The 22,732-nt window shown below is 37.1% G+C and overlaps 1 protein-coding gene across 1 annotated transcript in view; it reads left to right on the top strand.

The window, feature by feature from the left end:
• Positions 1-21,174, top strand: part of RASSF8 (Ras association (RalGDS/AF-6) domain family (N-terminal) member 8) — a 107,738-nt gene extending 86,564 nt beyond the window's left edge. Inside the window, exons 3-6 of the mRNA XM_012640990.1 lie at positions 8,458-8,667; positions 16,976-17,865; positions 19,961-20,105; positions 20,744-21,174. Coding sequence (XP_012496444.1) covers positions 8,565-8,667; positions 16,976-17,865; positions 19,961-20,105; positions 20,744-20,865 — 1,260 coding nt within the window. The 5' untranslated portion in view covers positions 8,458-8,564 and the 3' untranslated portion in view covers positions 20,866-21,174. The remainder of the gene's footprint in view (positions 1-8,457; positions 8,668-16,975; positions 17,866-19,960; positions 20,106-20,743) is intronic.
• Positions 21,175-22,732: the final 1,558 nt, after the last annotated feature.

The raw sequence follows: 22,732 nt of genomic DNA, 5'->3' as shown, positions 1-22,732 counted from the left end.
CTAGCCCAGACAACACAGTGAGACTCTGTCTGAAAAAAAAAAAAAAAAGTGGATGCCAAGGCAACATAAAATTATAAGCACTCACTATGCTTATCCATTTGGTTTCCGTGAACTCTCTGAAATAATGACCTTTACATGGCCTGGAGAAGGCACCATCACGTGCCCATCCCTCTCTGACATCACTAGGTGTGAGGAGTCCACAGCTTCCTTAGCACCTTCACCAGGTAGACCCAGACTTATTTTGGGTGTTGTTGTTAGGCTTGTGACTTGGAAAGAAGAGTTTAGCAAAGCTGGAATGGTATAGAGGAAGGGAAAAAAGGAGAAAAAGATGCATCTGTAGAGAATAATGGTGTTTGTGTAGAATGGTGGCATTTCACCAGGGCTACTACCATAGAGAGTTTGGGCCCATCAGGAATTAGTTTGCAGTGAGGGCTACAGGGCCATTGGAGGCCTTGACCTATGCTGAATTGTACATTTCTGTGTATTGATCTCCATTCGTTTCCATCACTTATGACATTCCTTCGAACTTGTCTCATACCACCCATGGCTCGCTGGCCTCTCTGTGTGCCTTTTTTCAAAGTATGATGTTCCAGACTTAAAATCCCAAGTGAAATACTTGCTTTATTAGTGTGCCTTTGTCAGATAGAAGTCAAAGAAGAATTCAGTATAATAAACAAGTATTCCCATAGGGTATCAAAACAATTTTACAAAAGGTTAAGTTGGAAGTAATAGGGCAGAAATGACATTTTAGTGTCGTCCATTAGTATGGTAGACCGGTAAGAGGGGTTGTTTTGAAGTAGAGCTAATTTTTGAGACTAGCCTTGGTTACTGAAAACATATCTGTATCTTGGTTTTCTAAAATGGGTAATTGTAAAAATTTTGCTTTTTCTTGAATTACAGTTATTACATAGGAATCCTATATTTCTATTGTGAGCTTCAACTGACAGGCTAAAATTTTACCCAAATTGTTAATTCAAAAATAAGTGTCATCCTTTAGTTATTCTGAAAAATAATGTACTCCCAAAAGATTTTTGGCACTATTTTATAAACTACTGGTTAACACCTCTGGGTATGGGAGACTTTGTTTCAAAGTCGTAGATATGGGTTTAACATAATTGTCAATAAGCTTTCTAGAGATGGGCTTTGAATAAGAAACTCAACTGAAGGTAATGGCCCTTGCAGCACTAAATTTGATGGTAAATAAAATAATATTACTAGTTATATTCATTTAAAAAGTTTATTCTGATAAAAAAGTAATTTTTAAGCTAACATTTACTAAGCACATAAAAAAAGTAATTCTTAATAGAAGGATCAGTATTTCTATGTGATTGAAATTTTTTAATAGGGATTATCATTTCTAATGTCCATTTAGAACTTTTAAGGGTGTTAGCTGCTCTAGGTACATGTTATAACAACCTAAAATGCCTTTATTTCCAGATGTTCTTGTTGATATGTGTTTCTGAAAATTTGCTATTGATTTTTCTTTTTATAAAAAAGTTTATAATTTTTAAAAGTTATCATTTTCATTTCCATACCAAGACCTAACTTTTGAATTCATGCTGCATGCCAAGCCCTGCACTAGGTACATTTAAAAAAAAGACATTATCTCTTTCCATTTCTCACAAATGCCGCTTGGAAAGTGATACATCTTGATTTAAATCACACAGTAAGTAATGGACTCAGGATTTGAACCAGAGTGCATGCTGTTTCCATTAATCAACATTGCCTTGAAAAAAAAATGGCTTATTCCAGAAAGTATTTTTTAGTGGTATGAACTTAAAGAAAATACAGGAAATCTCGAAGAAGCTTTGATTTGTATTTAAGACAGGAGTTAAAATCAATACTTATGTGCAAATATATTTTATCTATGACTCTATAGAAATAAAGCTGAATGTGATTTTCTAAAACTTGGAGGAATAATTAATTGATGCTGGAAAATGAACCTGACCCTCAGACACTAATTTTGCTGGCATGTGTGTTTATCATAGATTCTCTGAATTTCAACTGCAGTTTCTTAGCATGATTTAATAGGTTTGCCTCTTTTCTTTCTTTTGGAATGGCAAGTTTGTACATATTGTCTGATCGTTGTTTATTGACAAATTTTCAGGTGATTATAGATGAGATTTCTTAGAGTAATTTAGGGCATTTTAAAAACATTTATTTGGGTACAGTGAAAGCATTTATTCTTTAGTTTCAAATTTTGAATGCGTCCATAAATTGCTAGGTTTGTAAATTTGGAAAAGTTCGTTATTGAAGCTGAGACTCACTTTTCTCATGTTTAAAAGGAGGCTAATGATATCTATCTCAGTGAATTACGTTGTGAGGAATAAATGAGTCATGGTACACATTGCCTAGCTTATGGTAAACTTGTGCCATTTGTTGCTATAATTGCAGAATAGTCACTTGAGCATGTAATGTTTGAGAAATGTTAAATCATTGGGTGTATTTGAATGCTGTCACCTGAGGATGGTGAATTATAGTGGAAAGAGCATGGTTTATTTGATTTTATAATGAGTATACACAGATTGCTTAGAATTGTTAACTTTTAAAAACGTGATCAAAGAAATCATTTAGACAAATCTTTAAAATGAAAAATGTAAAACTCATCTTTAGAAGAGATAGATTAATGGTGACAATGAAGTCTTTTCACATAAGAGAAAGAAAAGCTAGGCTCTGTAAAATTTTCTCATTTGTTCTATATTGTCCCTACAGGTAAAACTTTAAATAATATACCCATCACTTCTAGGTGCCTCAGCATACATTAAAAGGCTGGCAGACGTTTCTCATTTTGTATATAGGCATATTTTTCAAAAGTTGATGATTCATATCCTGTGGTTAAGGGGGATATTTTCTACTCTTTGTTTTCCCTTTTCCACACAACCCTCTGCCATGCTAAATCACTGAGTAAGATAAAGTTTAACCAGTTTCTCCACTGTGGGGTCAAACCTTTACCTTACTGGACATTGTTTATCTCCCAGAGATGATGTGTTATGAAATGTTTCCCAAAGTTGTCGGACTATGGAACCTTATTTCCCCATGGTGCACCTCTCAGGACTGCTGTTCTTAAGAACTCATTTTGGGAGGCACTTTTATTTATATTGCTATGGTCCTCTTCCTTAGCACCCAGTCTTAACATTGCACCTTTTAAATAACAATCTACTCTCTGTGACATCATTTGCAGAACTACATTATAGCAAAATACTGGGTTTTCTAAAAGCAATTTGTGTGTAACTGGGTTTCCAAAATATAAAACCAGAGTGTCATAAACATGCATCACCTGAATATTGCAGTTCAGGGGCAGGTAACACATGACTGGCATCTGAGGCCATTTGCCAAAAACTGTTACCTGTATCTGCCATATTGTTTTCCTACTCCCTGCCTGCCTTCCTAATTATTTTTTCCCTTATGATTTCCCCTCTCTCTTCTCCTCATTCTCTCGCATTGTGCTTCATCCCATCATGTTATCCAGGTGGTTTTTTCATCTTCAGTTCCTTTCCCATTTCCACAGGCACCGGGCACCCATGAATATTTTTTTCTTAACTCAGTGATCCTTCAAACATTAAAAAAAGTTAACAATTTTTTGGTTGGTAACAGAGGTTCTACATAACTTCATTTAATTCCCACCTCAAATTAGTTTTAGAATAAGGCAAACTAAACTCCCTTTAGGTTCTTTTGACCAATTTTCTATACAAAGAAGAATTTTAGTGTCTGATTATTAATAGCTGTAGTAGGTGTTATTCAGTATATACTGTGTTCATTGTGCTGAATCTTTCTTTAGCCAAAAGAGCTAGTTACATGAGTATTCAGTTTAATTAAAGTTCCTAGCCTGATTGTGAAGATTTTATTCTATAACCCAACATATCTGTATACTATTTTTTAAAAGAGTGCTCTGATAATGCAATAACCTCAGACCGTAAACAAAACTAGCAATGAAGTGTCAAAATTGGCGGTAAGCCACGCCTGTACGGTTGCTTCTAACGTCCAGGGAGTAATGGAATTTGCTCAACAGCTTGACGGTTGCCATCACAAGGAAGTTATACCCTCTAAAAATATACAGTTGTTGTTATTTACGATATTTATGTCTCATAAGGCAGCTCTCCAACCCTTTTGACACCAGGGGCCGTTTCGTGGAAGACAGTTTTCCATAGACAGTGGTGGAGTGGGGGACCTCGCCGCCTCGGCTCCACCTCAGCAGGCGTTGGATTTTCACAGGGAGCGCAACCTGGATCCCTCGCATGCGCAGTATGCAGCGGGGCTCTCGCTCCTACGAGGGTCTCATGTCTGATGCGCTGCTGATCTTAAGGGGGAGGCGGGGTTCAGGTGGTTATGGCAGGGTGGGGTGCGTGGGGCTTTGCTTGCTCGCTCGCCTCCTACCGTGCACCCGGTTCCAGGTGGGCCAGGGACTTGCCCCAGGTATAAGGTCTACGTGAACACTGAATTAGCAAATACTGAGCCATCGTTCTTAGGGGAAGCACAGGGTTGGTTTTCTTTGAGCCTCTGGTAATAACATTTTTGTTCACGGAGCAATACATAACCTTGTTTTATGGTTTTTTTTTTTTTCTTGTTTAGAGACACCTTATTTAATATACATCGTTGATCCATTAACATTGAACTTAGGCCAACAGCACTGTAACTCATGCCTAAACAAAGCTTACCTAACACATATTTTTCTCCATAAGGCACATCACAGCCTTCCTGCCTTGGAAACATTAGATAGCACTTCAGCACTATGGTTGGGGGCCGTTTTGAACCGTGCAATCACCACCAACAAAAAGCGCAAAAAATACGTGACACTAAAGAGACTGAGAAAAGAACACTTGACAGTATGAGAGCTGAAACAAAAAGCAGTGTCACCTTGTTTGATCCCAGCTGGGAACGTGTGTCAGGAGGCTCAAATTTTCCACCACTCCTGTACGTATTCGCAAATTACTGTGAAAGCACCACAGGTATTGACTTTGGGGATTACAAATAAATTTTTAGCAAGCAGACTGATTCCCAAATGTGGAATCTGCACATAATGAGGATTGACTATAATTGCTTTATTAAAGCATTGATCTTGAGAGGATATGTTTCTACAAATGCAGATGCTTAATTCCAGTAAGCTTTTATGACAGTCTGGTACGTAGCTAAAGAACACTTGTTCCCTGCTAGAATGTTACTGAATTAACCTAATTCTTCATTTTAAAAATTATAAAAGTAATAGCGACTTGCCTATAGAAACCTCATAATGAAAACAATAACTGAACTATATTGATACCCTTGCAGTAGAACCTTACTTCTGTCTACATCACTGTTTCCATGGAAAAATTTATTCCAAATTCCAACTGGAATGCTTGAGTCCATTTGCTTCCTGGGCCTTCACTTCCAAAGATGACTGATCCACCACACACACCTACAATGTAGGACTTCCATTTTTCCTTCTAGTCTAGTTCTGAGGCTGCGCCTAGAGTTGTTACAGTCAGATTCTGGAGGGTATGAAGGAAAGATCAAGGTTACAGCTCCTAGAAGGCAGGTTCTTCCTAGAGGGAAGACAGGAGAGACAGGTTCTTCAGATGACTCTCATGAGTAATGCTGTGATTTTTAGAGGTGCTAGAGATGATTGTCAGTATAGCCCCAAACCTGACAGAAGCCATGTTTTCCTGAAAACAGTGGCCCCCCCTAGAGATAAAATTTGAGGCAGCCTGGTCCATTGATCTGATCTATTAAGGCAGTGGTCCCCAACCTTTTCGGCACCAGGGACCGGTTTCATGGAAGATAATTTTTCCACGGACTGGGTTGGGGGGTGATTTCAGGATGATTCAAGTGCATTATATTTATTGTGCACTTTATTTCTATTATTACATTGTAATATATAATGAAAGAATTATACAACTCACCATAATGCAGAATCTAATGCTGCCACTGGTCTGACCAGAGGCAGAACTCGGGGTGATGGGAGGGATAGGGAGCAGCTGTAAACACAGATGAAGCTTCGCTCGCTCACTTCTTGCTGTGCAGCCCAGGTTCCTAACAGGCCATGGATCACACAGGCCTGCTTTCCTTATGGTTTCAAGTCTGAAAGATATTATTAGTGGTATTAAAACAAAAATGCAGATGCCGGTCTTCTGTGTGTAATGAGCCATGGTAGGAAGTCTCTTATCAAGAAGATGAATACTCTGCAAGTTTAATATTACTAAGCAGTATTATTTATGCTCAATGTTTTCCCATAAGATTACTATACTCTGTAATATTTAACAAATTTACATGTCTTATGTTCATTTCTATTCACTTAATAAAAGTTCCAAGTGAAACAGTGGTAATTCAGGTAAGAAAATATGTGGTAGTATACTAAAGCCAAAAAAGGAATATAGAACTTATATGAGGTATCTAAAACAATCAAATTCATAGAAATAGAGAATAGAATGGAAGTTGCCAGAGGCAACCCTGTCTCAAAAACTAAACTAATGTATTAAAAGGATAGATCTCATGTTAAGTGTTCTTTCACAATTAAGAAAAAAATGAGTCTCATAGGATTCTTTTAAATGACAAGTTTCTTTGGGGAGAGGGAGGTTTTCAATGAGATTTGACCTTTCTTGGTACATTTCCCAAGTTTAAGATCTTTTGGTGAAAAATAAGGGACTAGTTATTAAATGGACTTTAATTCAGCCTTTAAAAAAATTTAATAAAGCAATATGTTAATGTTTGGCCATGTTTTGAATAAAGAAAGAATAAAACATGTTCTAATTTTAGTAAATAGAGTGCTTAGTAGAAAAGGGAAAAAAAATCTTTTAAGTGAGAACTCTTCTGTTTCCTTTCCTTAAATGTTCTCTAGATTGAAGGGCAGCATATAAAACTCGTATTTGAAATTTAGAGTGCACACCAGCCTATTAAAATGTAAGAGAAGTCTAGCCGTAAAGGAACTTGTTTAACTTAACTTACTGGATTTCTTATATTTCTTTGACTTTGGAACCCATTTTTCCCCAGGAGCTTTAACACTTCACAGGCCCTCTGAACTGAGGAACACAGTTATGGGAATCAGCTTGTCATTGGCAAGATGGCCCTTTCTCTGTTTATACAGTAGGGTTATGAAACATTGCACTGTCTTGTAGGCAGAGAGAGCTGAAGCTGCGCACTGGGAAATTAACGTTCAGTCAGTCCTTGTTTTCAGGATGGCAAAAAGGAATTTTTTTACCTTCTCTGGATAAAGTAATTAGGTTTCTTCTTCACCTTGCATGTGTTCTGACTGATCTAGCCAGGTGACCAGGTGGCTTAGAACTGTCTTAGGTCCTCTAAGAGAATGTTCAAGGGACCAAGCTACTGTTTATAGTAAATACCGTTTTGTAAGAAAAAGTTTTAGTGTTTTTTAAATAACTTTTTTAGTAAGTCATTAATCCTGAAACACCAGTGCCATTGTAAACCTTTAAACAAATCCGAATGTTCTCTTAATTAAATCAATGTTTATTGCATCTCATAAATGTTAGCATTCTTTTGTAAAAACAACAAAGAAATAGGAAGACCACAAAACAATGGAGAAAGTAAATGATAGATTGATTCGAGCTTTAACACAGGAAGAGTTGAGATTTTTAAAACCCATGGGAAAAAAAATTGTGTGTAATTGATTTTTAGCAGGTTAATATCATTCTAATCAGTATAAGAAATCAAAGCATTTGGTTTGACTATATGAGAATGTAAAATTTTCTGCTTGGCATATAATACAACCAAATAAAAAAATCAAACACTGGGTAAATACAGCAAGTATAACAAAAGGCTATAAGGTTTGTATAATTCGGGTAACTCTTAAAATTTAAGAAAACAGTCAAGTCTGTTTAAGTGAGAAAGGGGCAAGCAGTTCATACGTGGGGAAACTGTCAGCCATCAGAGTAATTCATTTCCTTCAGCTAAAATTTTCTGCACACCTGTCCTCATGCTGTGCTTGGTGCTGCGTTTTGGTGGTGATAAAGATGCTCTCACTCCTGGGGGAGAGAGGGAGGCAAGGGACCCATTAAACAGAGGAGCGCAAATTGAGTTAGTAAGATACCTTGACAACTGTTTTTAAAAATTGTTAACAATAATGGCAAAGTGATGGAAATTGGTGCAATTATTCATGATTCCTGAAATGACAGAAACTTTTTTCCTTTTTTTTAGCCTCAGAAATTATCCTAATGAAAGCATTCAAAAAAAAAGGACAGAAAAACAGCTCATGTATTGCGCAATATGTCAAATAAGAATTTTTAACCCAATGGAGCATGACTTAATGATTAAAATTATTATAAAAATAGTAGTAACATGAAACAATGTCATGATAGGTGGCCGTGGTTGCATTTGTGCTGCTGAATTCATTTCTGTAAAATAAGTAAGCATGTGGATTTTAACAATAGTAGGATTATGACATGTTAAAATTTGTATAATATTTATGCAGTTACTAGAAGAAATGTTAAGATTTATTTTATTAAAAAGGATTTTTTCCCCTTTTTTAAGCTGACTACACAGACTCTGCCTTCTCCATCCATGTTCCTGTAGCCTGAGACATGACCTGACACCCTGATGACCACTCTCAGGGCCCTTGTGTGACTGGCCGCTGCACCATGGAACTTAAAGTATGGGTGGATGGAGTTCAGAGGATTGTTTGTGGGGTCACCGAAGTCACAACTTGCCAGGAGGTTGTAATAGCCTTAGCTCAGGCGATAGGTGAGTATACTCTGTGGGTGTGTGAGATGAAAGTACATTATGCTTCTTTTTGTTAGGTGCATGGGTTTGTTCGTTTGTTTGTTTGTTTGAAATATAGGTCTCTAGTGGATGTCGTTCGTTTAGTTCCATAGTAAGTCACATGGGCACATTTTTACTTATTACTGTTTGACCATATTGAGGTAAATCTGCAGTGATGCTTGTTCTCTGACTCCCCCCAGATTTTTTACTAACCTCAAGTCTAGCATCTGCACTGCCTTCTCCTCTCCCATTGTTTCGTTTAAACAGTGATTTCTGGAGGAACTAAAGATGTTTTCTTGAGCCAAACTTAGATTCATTCCTAGAATCCCTCATTAGGAAAAATCCTACTTATTGTTTATTTCTGAATACTTTCAGAAAATACCGCAAAGTAAATAACATTGTTCTTTATTAGGAAGATAATGTTTACTTTTTAAATCTTATTTAAAGTAAGTAAAGATGAGCACAGCTCCGGGCTCCATCTTACTCTCCTACCTTGTTTTACCTTTTCTTCTAATTTATTTTAAACTGATATTTATCATAATTTATTCATGTTTATTAGTTCCTTAAATCCTTTTGGAACAGGATGAAGGGCATAAACACCTGCATCAGTAAAACCAGTAATGTGTATTAAAGTTTGTATTTCATCTTAAATCTGTCATTTGGCAAACATGAACTAAGAGGAAATTGTCTGGCCAGCACCATGCTAGGTGCTCAGTGCCTTTGTCTTTGAGTTTCTCATCAAAAGTTTATTTTATGTCCTGCTAGTTTATAGTGGAAGAGTTACAATGTCGCCAAGGCACCTTAGCATTTGGTAGAGACAGTGGCACCACCTGTGTTGTGACAGAGGCACTGTTGGAAGTTGATAAAGCCCTATGCAAAGATAGAGGCTTTCTTTTAATGTTGGCATCTTTTTTTTTCCTTAAACACTACAGCACACTAAAATATTACAGCAATGCAAAAAATCCTAAGCTTTCACATCCAATGAAATTTTCTCGCATTTGGTACTAATATTATATTTGTAGACTTAAGTTTAATAATTAAAGAGGGGAAGTTCAAGGCATTTAATTTTATTTCATATTCTTTTCTACCAACTTATTTGTAATTGCCCCTGTTAAGAGCCTCACATAATTTATTTGAATTTAAATATACAGCCTTATTTTCCTTAGTGAAGACTAGGATTATCATTTGTCAAATCTAGCTTTCTTTGTTATATTTGGGAATTAAGCCACAGGCAGTGCTAAAAAAAAACAATGAGTAGTTTTAACAAAGTCAGAGTAGTTGAGTAGTGCTGTAAGCTGCCTCTGTCCATATGGTAACAACATTTCTACACAGAATTTCAAGGAGAAAAATGCCCAGATGTACCAGGTATATGTTTATTCAACTGGACTAAAGAATATACTTATTTGTGAACAAATGAAAAACAAGTTTTAAATTAATCTACCTTCCCATTTTTTCTTTCTCAATAACTCAGTCCCAAGACCTTTTTGAAAAGTTGACAACTTGAATGCAGATGTTTTATGATATTCCTCCAAACTCAGCTAAACATCTCTTTTTCTGTATCATAAATATTTCATTGAATTCAGCATTCATCTAAGAGCTGAGTTAACTGGCAGATAGCCAAGAGCTGTGGATCTTTGTTTCTGTTGTGAGGGTTTATCAATTAGGGAAAATTGCTGCTCTAAAAAACAATTCCAGAATTTCCATAGCTTAACAAAGTAAACATTTAGCTATACCGTTAGTAGAGTGTGGACTGAATGAGCAAAACCACAGAAGTTTGTAAAGAATTTATACTGAAACAACATGTAGACTGCTTCCTTGGGTTTAAGTCCACATATTTGCCTCATGGGAGCACTATATATTATACTGTGTGTGTGTGTGTGTGTGTGTGTGTGTGTACATATATATATGTATGTATCTTGATTAGAAGTTACTGGGTTGTTCTAGATGGTTAAAATTATTTTTAGGAAACCACAGAAACTGTCAGAACGATTTACTATGAAAATATGTGCACAATTTGGCAATCTACAAATATATATACAACAGCTGACATTTTCTTAGGCTGCTAATCAAATCGAATTAGAAAAGAGCTAAAAACAGAATCAAGTTTGATGAAAGATGTTGAATGTATCTAATGCTATAGGAAGAAATCCTTTCTACACTAATCTTTGACTACTTTGACGAATTATATTTAGATGATGGATGTACAACACTTTCTCAAATATGACAGAATAACTAAAGTGAAACCATGATTAAAACATTTTATTGGCGTGAAGTGTTTAAACTGCCCAACAAGGGTGCACTGTGTGTTTGATCACTATATACCCTGGGGTTTCTGAAATGTTCCCAATTTAAATATTCTACTTTGTTTCCCCTGTAAACTATCCCAGAAATGCCATTATTTTGAAGTTCAAACTGCTTCTCAAGTCTGGAAGTGAAACAGAAAGCCTTTGACAGATCACCTGTATCAATTTATAATGGAGAAAATGCATTTGCTTTTATACTATCTCACACCAAAAATATGAAAAAGGATATATTTCTGCCCTCAAGTAGCTTAGAGCTTAACACAGAAATAAAGTCCAGCTAACAAAAGAGTAGAGAGGGAAAGAGGAAGAGGAAGAAATCAAGGAGTTTAAGGGAAAGGGTTTCTGATCCACAATACTTTGATACCTGGTGCCATTTAAAGTACCAATGATTTAGAATTTCTCTCTGGTCCCACTTCTTGTGATCCTTTTCCCATACCTTCTTCAACTGGGGCCAGAACAAGCATTTAATAGAAACCAATTGATTGGGGCTGGGCTCCTAGGTAGAGTGGACTCTTTCTAAAAAGCTGTGTGTCATATAGTTTGCCCGAACAAAATCAGTGTTCAAACACACATTTTATAGTGAATTTTAGTTTTAATATTTGTTAACACTTCCCTTCTCTGGAACTCCTTCCAAAGTAGAGCTCTTACTTGCTTATCTTTCTCAGACCATTGCTTTGCCTAAAGTAGCTACTCGATAAAACTTAGTTTCTAGGACAGTGCTATTTGGTAGAACTTTCTGCAAGGATATGCTGTATCTATGCTGTCCAGTGTGGTAGCCACTACCCACATGAAGCTATTGAGTACTTGAAATGTGGCTAGTGTAACTGAAGAAATGAATTTTTAATTTTTATTAAAATTTAAATGAGGCTAATGGCTATGGTAGTAAACGACACATTTCTAGAAGGTGACTGATTGGTATCTCAGTCTTAACATGTCAAAACCCAAGCTCTGTGTGCACGTTCCACCTCAATCTTTGCAGCTTTTCTTCTGTCTGCTGATAGTACTCTGCAGCCAGGTGTCTTTGTGATTTACTCCCTTGGGTGTCTTCTCAAATGTGAACTTAATCATAGAGCCCCTCCCTGACCACCAAGTTCATACACACACTTGCACGCACACACATGCTTTCTGTCTGGCATGCTTTTGACAGCACTTACCCCACCTGACATGTGACATGTAGGCCACAATCCCTTATCCACATTGTGAAATCTAAAAAATTCCGAAATCTTAAAGTTTATTATACTTCATTTATTAGCAGTACCTGGTATGGCTTAAACTCACTTGGTGATAAAAACTGATCCAATTTGATGTGAGACTATTTTAGTCTATATTTATACCATTCAGTATGAATATTGATACATTTTTCTTTGGAAATTTTTAAATGTTTGATTACAAAACTTGCAGGACAGCACCATACTACCTTTCTACAATCTAAAAAATTCTGGATTTTTAGAATCCAGATTTTTGACACGTGACCTTAAAGCTGTTGGATAATAGACAGTAGACGTACATTCATTTATTTGTGTTTTGTCTGTACTGTTCTGTCACTTATTCCCATAGCTTAAAACAATATCGAAAATCTTGTGAGCACTTGAGCCATTTTTACTTACAATACTTCTCACACCAACTGGGAATCCAGCAGTTCATTTCTCTTCTGAAACTATCTGCCTGGAGAATCCCACAAGTTAAAGGGCTCAGTGCTACGAGGCTGCCTCACCTCAGGCAGCAATTGCAGGTCCAGGGCCACCATATTTCTGACCAACCAGCTATAAGTTGGGGGTCCCCACAATGTATTTTATGTACCTATAGATGAGCTTTAAAAATTATGTGCTTCATATGTCTCATTTTTCATTTGTTATATTGTGGATTTTCCACATCATTTGATCCTCATACTCCTCACAACAGTGTCATGAGGAAGGCACGGGTCTTGTCTTCACTTTACATGTGACCAAACCGAGGCACAGGGATGTTAAAGAACTTGCCCAAGCTCACCTAGCCACTGAGCAGGTACTGGGATTGAAACCAGTGGTCTGACTGAAGAATGCTCTTAACCACTATTTTATTAGTATGTTAGTTATGGCCCCTGTAATCTCAGTGGACAACTATTAGCAAATACCATTACTGATTGAATTACATTGAAACAAGAAATAAAAATCCTTAATGGCAAAATATACTGCTTTTTAAAGCAGTATATTTAGCATCATTTATAATTTTGATGTTTATAATAGTCTAATCCTCCCTAATTCTAAGTAGCTTCTATGTTTTCTACATCTGTAAAAGATTATTTATCTCTCTCTCTCTTTTTTTCTTTTTTTTTTTTTAAGAGACAAGGTATCACTGTGTTGCCCAGGCTGGAATGCAGTGGCATGATCGTAGCTCACTACAGCCTCAAACTGGGCTCAAGCAATCCTCCTGCCTCAGCCTCCTGAGTAGCCGGGACTGTAGGCGTGCACCACCATGCCCAGCTAATTTTTTAAATATTTTTTGTAGAGATGGGGTCTCAGTATGTCACCCAGGCTAGTCTTGAACTCCTGGTCTCAAGTGATCCTCCCACCTCCCAAAGTACTAGGATTACAGGCGTGAGCCACCATGCTCAGCCTGTAAAAGATTATTTTAATGAATATGAATACACATGATTCATAGCATGCAATGTTTTAAAATAGGTGAAATAAAGGCATAAAATTTCTGGGTGACCCATATTTGAATAGTTGAGTTTTGGTGTGGATTTTCAAAAATTTCCTGTTACTTCATAATCATCCATTCCACTGTAAGTTAGGTGAAAGTAAGGTGTTATCCTCTTTTCTTTTAATTTATGTGAGCCATCCAATAATATTCCATTAATGCATTAAAATCTGTATGTAACTTTCCCCGGTATATGAAGTTAATCGTTTTGGGGATAGTGTCAATTGCTTCAACCATTTAAAAGTATAATTAATAGTGTATTTACTATTACTAAATTGGATCACAGCTACTTGACAATGACACACAGTCCTACATAGCCAAACAGCTTAAACTACAAATGCCATAGATAGATAGATATTCCTTTTATTAGTTTTAAGGCTATATCAAGTTAGTATGCAAGGTAGAACTAAATGTATCCATTTAATAAAATGCCCTAACAGGAATTTTGCTGGAGGAATCTGAATCTGTCTGAATGAAATAGTATCTATAGGGCCTTGCCAAGTATAGGTATTAAAAACAATGATTATGGGATTTAATTCTTATATAAAATATTTAAAAACCAATTTTTATAATCAAATGTATTCATTCATTTACCTTTCTTTTAAAAAGCTTTTTTATATTGTTGGATGGATTTTTTGGTTTTTTTTTTTTTGCCTAATAGTACTAAATATGCATTATTTAACAAAAAGGAAACACTGGCAGTAAAAGCAATTCTAAATAACCTTCTATCAAAACATTCTCAGAGGGCAGCAGTACCATTAACATTGGAAAATCAGCTATATATTTAATCATGACTAAATTAGGGTCTTTAAGTTTTTTAATTTAGCTCATGTCATGTAATAATTCAGTTTTCATTTTAAAGATGTTTCCTTGGCCTGACAGAATTGGAGGGGACTCTCCCAGTCTAGTCTAAGCCCTCACATTACTGAAGAGGAGACAGAGGTTCAGAGAGAAGGAAAGAGATGCCTAAAAGCAGCTGATGGGCAGCAGAGGCGGGAACACAAAACGCTGTGATCTTTGCAGCAGTTTGTATGCACAGGACAGTTTTAACCTTGCAGATGTGTCATGCGGTTTTTCTTGGGACAGTTATAGTAACGTTTAACCTGAAAATCATGAGAAACATTTTTTATTCCAAAAAGCCAATCCAATGTGCTAAGGCTTTCTTTTTCATTCCCCTTGTTTGCCTGGGTATTTTTATAGTAGTAACTAATATTTGTATAGCACCTTTCAATTTTACAAAACATTTTTTTTTTTTTTTTTTTGAGACAGAGTCTCACTCTGTTGCCCTGGCTAGAGTGAGTGCCGTGGCGTCAGCCTAGCTCACAGCAACCTCAAATTCCTGGGCTCAAGCCATCCTACTGCCTCAGCCTCCCGAGTAGCTGGGACTACAGGCATGCGCCACCATGCCCGGCTAATTTTTTCTATATATTTTTAGTTGTCCAATTAATTTCTTTCTAATTTTAGTAGAGACGGGGTCTCGCTCTTGCTCAGGCTGGTCTCGAACTCCTGAGCTCAAACAATCCGCCCGCCTTGGCCTCCCAGAGAGCTAGAATTACAGGTGTGAGCCACTGCGCCCGGCCTACAAAACATTTTTATATTTTATATTCTCTCTTGACTCTCAGAACAACCTTGTCAGTTAAGGAAAGACTGCTCTCTCCTTACAGATGAGGAGACTGAGGCTAAAGGAAACTTTATAATTTGTGCAAATCATACAATAGGTGCCAGAGCCTGATTTAAGCACAAGCCTTTCTTCCCCAGAGCCCTTGTTCCTTCTATTCTGTCCAGCTTTATATAATTGAAAGTTGCTTTTTTAAAGTCAGATTATTGTCATGACCAATCTAAAGGAAGTCTCTGATCAGCCCTTTTGTTATGCAGATAACAAGGTCTTACATTAATAATGGCTACCGTGTATTGAAAGCCTGCTATGGGCCAGGCAACGTGGTAGGTGCTTATTACACCCGACCCTCAGGATCTGTGAAACATTTTAGGAGTGAAGTTACGTAATTTCTCTAGTAAAGCATTCACCCAGGATTAAAACTTCAATCTGTTTGCCTCCAAAGCCCCAACTTTCAGCTGCACCCTAAATTCAGGTTTCCTTAAAGGAGAAGATACCCATGTGCTTACAGCAAAATCATTCTTCGTGCTACTTCTGAATTACATATGTGGGTTTTCATGTTTACACACCCAGATGTCCATTTATTGACACAGTAATTGTGAAAATACTACTGTTGGTTCAGAAGCTCATGAAATTTGAAAAAGAGGGCAGGAAAGGTAAATTAGTATATGGATTTGCCAATATAATTTCCAGATGGCAGGGTCAGTCTTTTTTCCTTTGTAATAACGTTAACTACTAATGTACACTTTTCACAAAATTAAAATAATCCATCTGAACTACCCAGCTTAAATGAGAATATTTAGGAAGTTTGTTCAAACTTATGACTTTACATTGTCTTCTGAAATTTTATCTTCCATAATTATTAGATAGGTTCAGTATTTTTTTTAATTTAAATGTGATTTTCTGTTTTTATAAATAATATCCTTGGGGTTTTTTGGTTTTTTTAGAAGAATCTTTAAAACTATTACTGTCAAAACTGACAGTTTAGGGGCCTCATCTTCAGGCCCCTCTTTTTATATGAAATTATTCTGAAGAGTTGTTGTCATTGAGGCGATTTTTTATTTGCCACCAGTGTGCAGGAAGATACTGCTGTGTGGGTTGGCTGTGGGTCGGCCGAGCACTCACGGGGAGACGGAGAGGACACCCGGGCAGCTGCCTGTTAGCCGAGTAGCAGGTTCTCCGTTGGCTCCAAGTCTCCCTTCAGGAGAAGTGGCGCCCCAACCTTCCCAAGTCCTGATGTGCACAGAAAGCAGAGGGATTTGCACAGTGGACGTTTTCTCAAGTTTTGAAGTTCTTCCTGGTTCCTGGGACCAGCCCCTCGTGGCTTCCAATAGGGATTCCAGTGTCCTTCATTGTCTCAGCTGGAAAACAAACTTTGTTCAGTGTTGCCTCAAATAAGCTATTCTAGGCAATCAGACATTTGACAAGAGTGTAAGAGTTTCATGCAGGTTGAATTTCCCTAAGCAAGTCTGAAGAGTTACATGCAGTGTACATCCTATAATTTTATACTGTTACACATCCTGAGGGGTTCGGTATCTTCAAGTGAAGATTTTAGAGGCAACACGGACTGGACTCTAAAACTTGATGTTGTGATGCTAATCAAGATAGACAGTTATCAAATGGTGTCCTCTGTTGTATTATTTAGCTATTATGTGTCCCATTTTGACAATTTATTCTTATCTATTTTACCTAGGTCGAACTGGAAGGTACACCCTTATAGAAAAATGGAGAGATACTGAAAGACACTTAGCACCTCATGAAAACCCTATCATATCCTTAAACAAATGGGGGCAGTATGCTAGCGACGTACAGCTAATCCTGCGTCGGACAGGGCCGTCCCTTGGTGAGCGGCCCACCTCAGACAGTGTGGCTCGGATTCCTGAAAGAACTTTGTACAGGCAGAGTCTGCCCCCCTTAGCTAAACTGAGGCCTCAGATTGACAAATCAATCAAAAGGAGAGAACCTAAAAGGAAATCACTAACATTTACAGGAGGTGCCAAAGGATTAATGGACATTTTCGGAAAAGGTAAAGAAACTGAGTTTAAGCAAAAGGTGCTAAATAATTGCAAAACGACAGCAGATGAGTTGAAGAAGCTGATCCGTTTGCAGACAGAGAAGCTTCAATCCATTGAGAAACAGCTGGAGTCTAATGAAATAGAAATACGATTTTGGGAGCAAAAATATAATTCCAACCTTGAAGAGGAAATTGTTCGTCTGGAGCAAAAGATCAAAAGAAATGATGTAGAAATTGAGGAGGAGGAATTTTGGGAAAATGAATTACAGATTGAACAGGAAAATGAAAAGCAGCTGAAGGATCAACTTCAAGAAATAAGACAGAAAATAACAGAATGTGAAAGCAAATTAAAGGACTATTTGGCACAGATCCAGACCATGGAAAGTGGTCTTGAAGCAGAAAAATTGCAGCGGGAGGTTCAGGAGGCACAAGTCAATGAGGAAGAGGTTAAAGGAAAGATCGGGAAGGTCAAAGGGGAAATTGACATCCAAGGTCAGCAGAGTCTGAGGTTGGAAAATGGCATTAAAGCTGTGGAAAGATCTCTTGGACAAGCCACCAAACGATTACAGGTAGGAATCTTTATACAAATAGAATGTTTCACCTATTCAAAAGAATTAGTATATTCTTATAATCTTCTTTCACGATTGTCTAGCTTCCCTGATATTTAAAGAATTAGAAACCCAACTTTGCTTAAAAGTTTCGTATAATTCTTGTAACTTACAACGAAGCTTAGATATGAGACCAGAATAAAGATAAGACCTAAAGCCACTAATCCTTGCACCATGGAAGAGGCTTTTTTACTGTGGCAGTTGCAACATTAGATCATTGGATATAAGAGAATAGAACATCAGAGCTGCAGTGGACTCTAACAAGACAGGGAAGCTGATCTGCTCCTTTTAGAAATAGGGAGACTGAAGGCCAAAGAGACTGCCATAGATTGGTTGACCAGAGATCGATGCGGCTAGTGGACTGCTTCTCTGGCACGTGTGCATTGTTGCGAGCCAGCCCCGGCTTCTTTCCCGAGTTGTAAATAGTCCCCATCTCCCCTCCACTCTCCAGAGTACCCTTTGCTTTCCTGAGAGAGGCACAAAGATTCCTCTCCGATTTTTCCCCTCTCTAGTTCGTATGTAAGAACGCTTACATTCCTCCCTTAGACCCTGATCACTCAACTCTTACTGTATTTCTTGGGTGCACATTCTTGAAAAGACACTGTGATTGTGTTGTGGGAGTTGCAAAGAAGTATCAGTCTCTAACAGATGAGATGAGAAACAAACACAACTGATTATAATATGGCTCTTGAAATTTAAACCAATTAAAATTAATATTCAATAAGGCTGTATATTGTTAAATAATTTTAAAATTCTGTTTTTAGTCACAATAGCACATGTGGCCACTATATCGGACAGCACAGATATGGAACATTTCCGTCACTGGAGGAAGTTCCGTTGGACCGTGCTGGTTCAGGAGCTTGCTATTCAAAGTGCAGTCCATGCCAGGCAGCTTTGGGGCACAGTTGTTAGAAATTCAGAATCTACATTGTCACAAGATCCCTAAGTAGCAGCCATGCACATTGAAGTTTGAGAAGTTTCAAAATCAGAGAAAGCTGAGGTTTTAGGAAAAACCAGTGTGATTTCCTTTCTCTGTCACTAACTGTAGTGAGAGAGAAAACTATCAGAACTTTCAAAATCAGGAATGTCTCATGCAGTAGAAGGTTGTTAGCCTCTCATTTGTCAATATTTTACTATTTGGATTCATCTTGACACTTAAAAAGGTACAAGTGGAAGTTTTGTTGCCTTTGGTATTACTTAACAGGAAACACCAATTTACGACAATCATAAGTAGTAAATCCCGCACCCATTGAAAAGTATCTAATAATCAAATTACTAACATATCACCAAGTATCCCCTACACTCAGAGTAAGTGGAGGAAACAACCACTGAATTCTACTGTCTCTTCCCAACACTTACCAAACCCTTTGGACACACCCAGCCTGGGTTGGGGCGTGGGGCCATGCCACTTATAGGGCAGTAGAGGAGAGAAAGATGAAAAGCTGTTTAAATGATACCTTGCTTTTGGAGTGTTCCAGCTGTCCAAATTTGCTATCCTGCTTTAGGGCTCTATAGTTCTCAGATCTGTCAAGAACCTCATAGTGAGAATCTTATGGGAATCTTGCTTTACTCGTGCTGTAAGATAAATCTTAATGGATTCCATGAAAACTTAAAACAGTTAACAGAAAACAAGAGCTTTCAATCTCAGGACCAAATTACAATTAATTTTGCAGTCATTCATGTGAAGTGGATAATAGGGAAATTTGTGACCAGCTTACTAGCAAGATTGCTATACCACTGGGATGGTTAGAGACCCGTATTTTTTAATGAAAGTTTATAGACATACGTTTATTTCATAAGGGTGCATAATGGTGTTTCAGAGGAAAGCATCACATTTAAGAGGACAAACTGAAGAAGCTATTGTCTTTCCTTTGCTTGTTTTTTGGCCCATGCCAGAGTGAAAGGACCTCTTTAGCCCATTGTACTGATATAAATGTGATCTTGTGAAAGCAGGTGTCTCACATTTAACCCCTGCAGCAGGTGGACTTGTCACTAGGATGTCTTGAACTGACCAATAGTGAAGCCTCACATTAAAAAAATAATAATTTCCATCTAGGACAAAGAACAAGAACTGGAGCAGTTGACTAAAGAGCTGCGGCAAGTCAATCTCCAGCAATTCATCCAGCAAACAGGGACAAAAGTTACCGTTTTGCCAGCAGAGCCCATTGAAATAGAGGCCTCACATGCGGACATAGAAAGGGGTAAGATGTTGATCAAGATGTTTTTCTCCCTTATTCTCATTGCTTAACTTCGAATAAACTGCTTGCAATTCAGTTAAAGTATTATCTTTTTAAGTGGGCCACTTAAAAATTTTTTTTCCTTATATCTTGTTTCTGGGGAAAATCAATAATATTCAAATTATTTATTTACTTAGGTGAGCATCTAATCACCAAATCTCGTATCATTGGTTTTAAACTGCTTCATTATAAAAACTTTTCTTGAAGTATATGTGAGTCATAGTCTGTTAATTTGACTTTTAGCTTCTCTCTGTTCCAAATGCCCCTTCTTTCCTTCTTCCCCTTCTAAAAGTTTTTATTAATTTGAGCTGATATTTAAAAGACAATTCCAAATCTATGTATACATATGGTGTGAACATCTAAGAAAGAGAAGCGAAATGCTCACCTGTTCTAAAGATCATTCACTGTTCCAATCCCTGAAATCTGGCTTATCAAATAGGCTTCCATCTGAGAGGGTTTTAGCCTTCTCCTCCCAGTCCAGAGCCATGGGGGCTTGCAATTGTTGTTCTAGACAGTTCTTTCTTTCAGGTTATGATTTTTCATATTGCTGAGTACTCTGAGGTGATGAGTATATTGAATGACTTTCTCTGTTTCCGGTTTAGAGGTGCCATTCCAGTCCGGGTCCCTGAAGCGACCTGGTTCATCTCGGCAGCTCCCCAGTAATCTTCGCATTCTACAGAATCCTGTCTCATCTGGTTTTAACCCTGAAGGCATATACGTATAACGTTGTCTGTCTTTACGGGGGAGACCCAATAAAGGTACCAAGGACAGTAGAATTCTCTCTTTGATTTGTGCCAATGACGAACAGAGGGTGTATTTCACAAGCCACCGTGTCTTTTTTCTCTCCTAAATCGCATACCACTTGGAGCCATACCCTGTGCACTGATGCTAAAGAACAAAGAAACTGTGTTTTCACACATCAACAGTGTTGATATTTTTGTCCAGCAGCTGTAATGCAAAGCCTTCATTTTTATTTGTAGCATTTTGTGAGCATTATCAGTGTCATACTATGTGTATACATAAGTAAACCGTGACTTAAAGAGTGAAGACACATTTGTGACTGGCCTTAGTTTAATTTATTTCATGTAATCAATTAATGTGTGAATGTTGATGTTTTAATATTTTTTATTAATACTTATCCTGTGACTTAATTACATTACATATTGTGTGATTATGACTTTGTGTGCATGTTGCCAGACCCCCTCCACGCATTGCTAATTTACAACTACACAAGCGTCATAGGGTGTCCACCATCGAAACCAACTCCAGAAGAACCCACTTGCATTTATTTTCTGAAACTGTCCATTAGCCATTGCTTAATTAGGTGAAATAATTCAGGGTTTTTTTTTTTAATCTAGAATTTAGTCTTTACTTTACAATATTCCCAAATATATGAGTGACCACATAACATGTTTTTCATGAGGTAAATTGTATGTGTAAAAGGTTTGCAGTGTTTCAGATACTGTTGAACAAAAATGTAATTGTTGATATCTATCCAAACAGGCATGGGGTTTCCTGATACATTATATGTTTCGTTTCTGCCCTGCCTTATCATTTCCTTTCATGGGTCCTTAGAATTGACATAATATGTAAGTTATAGTGGACCAGATTGCTCTGCTTCTGGAATGTTGCTTTAAGCACTGTACTTTAAAATACCCACTTCATATGTATGATCTGTTGGTATACATACCCATGGGTAAGTTATTGCTTGCACGTAATTTACCATTGGGATTTCCCTAGTCACTTATAGGGAAAGTAGATTGGAGTTAGGTACTTTTTACCAAGGAAATAAAATCAAATTCAGTATATGTTTTTTTTTTAAGCTTGACTTTTATAAGACATTAATCTGCATTTGTACATGTTGTTTTACCTATAAAACCAAAAATGAGTCAATGCCTTTCCCGTGAGTAGTGACGTAACTAAGATTTTTAAGAATATTTAAACAAATGCAGTCAGACACCACTTAGCCATTTTTACATTCCCTCTGGTCAAATTTGGTACAGAATAATGAAGACTTTAATCTGAAATTTAAAGTAGTTTTTAATTCTGAAGAAAATAAATTCTCTGTGTCATTTACATGCAACAAAATAAAAGTGGGTTGATATAGTAAATGCCATGGTAACAATAAAAAGATATGTCTTATGCATGAAGGCAACTTTGGATGTTTTAACACATTTGACTTATTTTTTTGGTTCAATGAATGCTGAGAATGCTGCTTTACTTAGGTTTCCTATAAAAAATTTTAAGAATGGCTACGAAAATATAGAAGCTTCTAGAGAACTGAAAGTAATAATGTAGAGTTGCCTTTTCTAGTACAGCTAAGTGGCAGACCTCACCTGAAGATATTATTTTTGGGGGTTCTTGGAGTTATCGAGTTGATCTTGCCATTATATTACTTTGCAAATAACTGAAGAAGCGAATGATTTTTACCTAAATAACCACAGCCTGTACACATTTGCTCTCAGTTTAAAATAGTTATTTCATTTCAACATACATTTAAAAGTAGGGTAATTAAAAATCAAAATAATTTGTAGCTTTTGTGAGAACTTTGATTTATGTACGCCCAATATATGCCTTATTTTTAAAGAGTC

Source organism: Propithecus coquereli, unplaced genomic scaffold (assembly GCF_000956105.1).
Source record: "Propithecus coquereli isolate 6110/MARCELLA unplaced genomic scaffold, Pcoq_1.0 Scaffold16, whole genome shotgun sequence".
Lineage (NCBI taxonomy): Eukaryota > Metazoa > Chordata > Mammalia > Primates > Indriidae > Propithecus > Propithecus coquereli.
This window is presented reverse-complemented; position numbering and strand designations above follow the sequence as displayed.